The 5,648-nt window shown below is 34.6% G+C and overlaps 1 protein-coding gene across 1 annotated transcript; it reads left to right on the top strand.

The window, feature by feature from the left end:
- The first annotated feature begins 1,966 nt into the window (after positions 1–1,966).
- On the top strand, positions 1,967–3,002 carry LOC141673489 (uncharacterized). The gene is made up of 2 exons (XM_074480240.1): positions 1,967–2,083; positions 2,196–3,002. The coding sequence occupies exons 1-2, from the start codon at positions 1,967–1,969 to the stop codon at positions 3,000–3,002; spliced, it is 924 nt and encodes a 307-aa protein (XP_074336341.1).
- The last annotated feature ends 2,646 nt before the right edge of the window (positions 3,003–5,648 follow it).

Here is a 5,648-nt window from a genome sequence, read left to right as displayed (position 1 = left end):
ATATATAATTTTATGAAATATAGTACTAAAATTAATGATATTTATAATAATTATAAATTTAGATAATGAATTCAAGTATATTTGTAGATTAAAATTTTTAAAAATTATTTTTATTAACTTATTCAGTATATCATAAATTATAAGAATATATTAATTATTCGGAGAAAAAAAATTAGTCACACCAAATTTACGTTTCTAACTCCGTCCCCGTATGTTGGTCTATGTATCTTAACATATTATTTACATGCCTTCTGGGTTCCAAGTTCAGATTATTAGGTTTTTGGATTATATATTTCTTCTTTTTATATTAAGATAAATCATCCAACAAAATAGTTTTCAAATTTACAGGAACATTTCTCCCATCAATTTCTCTGCCTCTATATAAATATACCTCCGATAGAAAGTGAACAGCCACATTAACATATAGGCGAATAAAAAATAAGACACATTTGTTAAAACTACACTATTTTAAATTGTCTAAATATGGACGCCATCTTTGTTATGAGCATTGCTCTTATACAGTTATTCCAAATGGCTTTATTAACTAATCTAAAACCAAAAGGTCGAGTGTTTCTTGCGAAGTCCACATATCTATGGCCAGTGAGCTCTCAATACATGTTTAATGTTTTTGTATATTTCTTCTAAATAACTAATAAGATCGTATCCGAATTGAGTATCCGAATTATGTATCTTTTGGAACACGGCCATCAGGTCGTCGGATTGGATATACATGGTCTAACATATCCTCCATAAATAAAAGAATTGGTTCTGTGATAAAAATAGGTATTGACAATTTCAATCAGAATAAGACGACATAGAGTCACTAAATACCAAAAGAAATGCCAACTCAAACTTTATTAGGTAGTCAGAAATATATCCTAAAAACACCTAATTCACTCACCTAACCATATATTTAATCCCCAACCCAACATAACCCCAAATTACGAGATACGATCAAAATACTACACCAGGGATTGAATTTGTTAAATACAGAAGAATACAATTTCATGACAGCATGCGACGTATATTGAAGTGATATGATACATGAAGTTGCATGTAGTTAATACAGGATATCAATGGGACAAATGCAATTTTTTCTATTTAACATAAAGAAAAAGCAACTTGATGCTAAATTATTACTCACCATGGAAGTTCAAGTTCCCATTACCTCGTCAATTAGTAAATTGTGGTTGGCCATGAACGCGAAAGCCATATATAAATATATTCGGTCTTACTAATGTGTGCCCAAGAACACACATTACTCATTAACTCCAATAAAAATGAGTTCTTTGTTAGGATTGATCAATATAAACAGATTAGTGATAGTCAACTGATTAGTGATAGTCAACTGTAATTAGTTAATTTAAAAACAATATATTTTCCCTCCTCTTGTATATAAGTAAAGTAGATCTTTTTTCTAGTTACTCAAGCTTTGTAACAAACTCATATTCTTGTGAGAAATGAACAAACAGGCTCATTCTCTTCTTCAATATATACAATCTGGTTAGGTTTTACATGGTATCAGAGCGAGGTCCTCAATGGCGAAATCATGTTCTTAGGATCATAATCTCTCTCAATTTCTCTCTCTTCATTTCTCAGATCTCTCTCGTAATCAAAGGTATCATCGTTTCTTGTAATCGATTTTCTTCAATTTTTCTGAATAAAATTGAATCAATCGTGTTTGATTTCGATCTCTTACAAGATTCACCTTGAAATCTTTGTTTCTTCTTTCGAGATTCGTAATCTCTCGTGTTTTTTTTTGATTTCGTTCTGCTCCTTTCTTGATTTGAGTAATTTCTTTCGATTAATCACGATTTCCAGATCTATTGTGATTGTAACCGTTTTTGCTTATTTCCGTTGTGTGTACACATTGTTGTGGACAAATTGATTAGATCTATCTTATAGAGATCATTTCTTTGTGATTACAGTTGTGATTAGTAGATTGACAAACATCTAAACGTACTCAATGGCTGATCCTCGTACTAATGAACAAAACAATCATGATAATTCTACTGACTCTCAACAATTCAATCAAGATAATCCCTATCATCTTCAATCGTCTGATTCTCCTGGCATGAAGTTAGTCAGTGAGTCATTTGACGAAACAGGATTCAGTAACTGGAAACGTTCAATGACTATAGCCTTATCTGCTAGAAATAAACTCGGTTTTGTTGATGGATCAATTCCTAAACCAGCCAGCACTTCTCCCTCTATTAAGTCTTGGTCAAGGTGCAATGATATGGTTATTTCTTGGAGCTTTGTCTAAGGCGATTGGCCGTAGTGTCATTTATTCCAATTCTGCTCATGAAATGTGGAATGAGTTAGAAGAAAGATATGGTACCTCAAATGGGGCTCAATTTTTTGGTTTGTACAAGGAACTCACTGAAATTTCACAGGGAAACTGTAACGTTGTTGATTACTTCACCAAGTTGAAGATGTTATGGGACGATATTGATGCTCTATGCTTAATTCCTGTTTGTTCATGTGGTTGCACCTGTGGTGCTTCTCAGAAATTGTCCAAATTTCAGCAGGATCAAAGGATGATTCAGTTTTTAATGGGATTAAATGATTCTTTTACTGCTATAAGAGGATATATCTTGATGAGATCTCCTTTGCCTTCAATAGGCCGGGCTTATAGTTTCTTCCTGCAGGAAGAAACACAGAGAGAAATTCATTCTAATAGTCAATTTCTTGCTGATTCTGCCTCATTAGCTGTGAACTCAAATCGATTTAATTACAACACAAACTATGGGAATTACCCGGCTGGAAAGAGGGGCACTGATGCCAAGAAAATTCACTGCAATTACTGTAAAAAACCTGGTCATGTTATTGATAAATGCTTTAAACTCCATGGTCTTCCACCAGATTTTAAATTCAACAAACAATTTAACAATGGAAAGAGAATGGCTGCTCAAGTTGAAGTCTCAGAAACACTATCACATCCGCCGGTCCTACTGTTGCCAATTCTGTCAGTTCTGGATCTTCTGGCACATCTGCAATGACTAGTATTTCACCAGAAATGTATTCACAACTAATGAATCTGCTCAAAATAGCTCAGTCTTCAGACTCTAGTGTTGGCACTGCAAATTTTGCAGGTATTACTTCTCAAATGAAAACATCTTTTATATGTTTTTCTGATGCACAAAGTACTAGTTGGATATTAGATAGTGGTGCGAGCGATCACATGTGTTCACAAAAAGAACTGTTCACTGCATTGAGTGTTTTACCCCATCCTATACATATTTCTTTACCTCATGGGGAAATCATCACTATATCTTATGCTGGGACTGTTCCTTTGACCCATGATATAGTACTTACAGATGTACTATATGTTCCTTATTTTAAGTACAATTTACTGTCGATCAGTAAACTTACTCATAACCTTAATTGTTCCATACTTTTCACACCCACTTCTTGTGTTTTATAGGGCCATTCTCTGAGGAAGCCACTGGAACTTGGTAGTTCTCAGAGGGGCCTGTATCTGTTTCATTCTCCTCCTGATACAAAAGAGTGCTCTTCTACAAATGTATCTTCTTTCAGTCATTTCAGTTGTAATAAAGATATTGTTAAAGATAATGTTTCATCTTTAATTTGGCATCATAAATTAGGCCATCTACCCTTGTCTAAACTACAGACTATATGTCATATTGATTCTCGTGATGCTAAATTAATTTCTACTTGTGATGTTTGTGTGAAAGCACGTCAACATAGACTTCTTTTCCCAAAAAGTAGTATTCATATAATTGCAAAGTTTGAGTTACTTCACATAGATCTTTGGGGTTCCTATTCAGTTCAAACGTATAATAAATACAAATATTTTCTTACCATTGTTGATGATTTTACTCGTACTACTTGGACTCATTTGTTGAGTTCTAAGAGTAATGCTTTTGAATTCATCAAATATTTCATTTTAATGGTTCAAAATCAGTTTAAAGGAACAGTTAAGATTGTCCGAACAGACAATGCTCTTGAGCTTGGTCTCAGCAAAACAGCTTCTGATTTTCTTCTATCTAATGGCATAATCCATCAAACTTCATGTTCACACACACCACAACAAAATGATGTGGTTGAACGTAAGCACAAACATCTTCTCGAAACATCTAGGGCTCTTTTATTCCAATCTAGATTACCAAAACAGTTCTAGGGGGATTGTGTTCTTGCTGCAACATATCTGATAAATCGTTTACCATCTAAGCTGTTGAACAATTGTTCTCCATATGAGCTATTATTTTCTCTTAAGTATGATGTAACACCCCCAAATTCGGGGTCGGGGATCCGGGCTGTCACGAGTTCCATTTCCCTTAATAACACCCAATCTTAGTAAACAATCAACTACTCTGTACTGTGACCCCACAATAAACACACACACCACAAGTTATAGTCTCAGAGATGAATATCCAAAAATAATCACAAGTCATTTTATTCCACAATTATATGCCAATACACCTTAAAAGGGTTTCTGAATAAATTTACATTTCTTTGCCATTATTACAATTCATAAATATACATAATCCGGTATATCAAAAGTTGAAGCCTAGCCTATTGGTAGTTCCTACCTCAGCTACAGCGACATCAATGCCTATAGGAAACTGCGGAACGTTTCCTATCCGCTCGCGAATTGGGAGCTTGGTCCTGTTCATCTTTTCTATCTGTTGTTGTGTGATGAAAGAAGAAAGCAAGGGTGAGCAACAAGCCCACCAATATAATATGTATAATGATTTACAGTATATGAGCCTTCTCATAGTACTCATGAAATTCTTGGTCAAAAGAAATGAACCAAGTTTGATATCTTAATGCGATGAGTTGCAAAATATTCAGTATATATACATATATACTTTTCAAAATTTTGGAAGTCCTCTTCCATGCATAATATACACAGAGTTCCAGTTTATAACTGTATAAAACTATCATTGCAAGGTGATCTCATATATCTAACCTTGTCTCAACGTTTTTCTGAAAATCTTTGTTATGCATAAGATAATCATTTACTAGATATAAGTTTAAAAGATGAAGTTACAAGATACTCCAATATACTTATATCTTTTTCCAAATACTACTTGAACTACCACCGTTCAAGTTATAATTAGTTCAAAAGTTCATCACATAGATGAGACTACAAGATAATACTTGAATAGATTCAATCTTTAAAATATCATCAAAATAAAATGAAGTTATAAGATACTTCATTTGATGCAAACATCATTTTGAAAACTTGACCCTGCCAACACTCAACAATCGCCCAACCGTAGCCTTTCTATCGAAGTGCTTTGGGTAGTGTTGCAGAAATATCCAATTGGATGATGAACTCATTACGGGAGTTTGCCGCGCCAGGAAGACCACTTACGATGATCAGTCGTAGTAGTACAACCCCACCATTTTCTACATGTAGAGGAGAACCTGTCGGATTTACTTGTCAACCGAACACTGGACTCCTAAGGAATGGACCGTCTTAGCGGAACTTCCAGGACATTTTGGGCCAATATAATAAGGCTGGGCCGGCGCCACTCGACCACTTACGCCACTCCTAGTTCAGATGAAATCCATGACTCTGAAACGTAAAGCTCGTTCCCCCTTCCCCCAAGTAGAAACTTGTTGATACGGCTCCACCAAGAAGTCGTATCTAGTTGGAAAGGAAAACTCACCAATAT

This window comes from Apium graveolens, chromosome 7 (assembly GCF_009905375.1).
Source record: "Apium graveolens cultivar Ventura chromosome 7, ASM990537v1, whole genome shotgun sequence".
Classification (NCBI taxonomy): Eukaryota; Viridiplantae; Streptophyta; class Magnoliopsida; order Apiales; family Apiaceae; genus Apium; species Apium graveolens.
This window is presented reverse-complemented; position numbering and strand designations above follow the sequence as displayed.

Excerpts from the sequence above, each read along its gene's own strand:
- LOC141673489 (XM_074480240.1), top strand. The coding sequence starts at position 1,967 with ATGGCTGATCCTCGTACTAATGAACAAAACAATCATGATAATTCTACT. Across the intron at positions 2,084-2,195 it reads ATTCTCCTGGCATGAAGTTA|CCAGCACTTCTCCCTCTATT; the intron begins GTCAGTGAGTCA and ends TTCCTAAACCAG.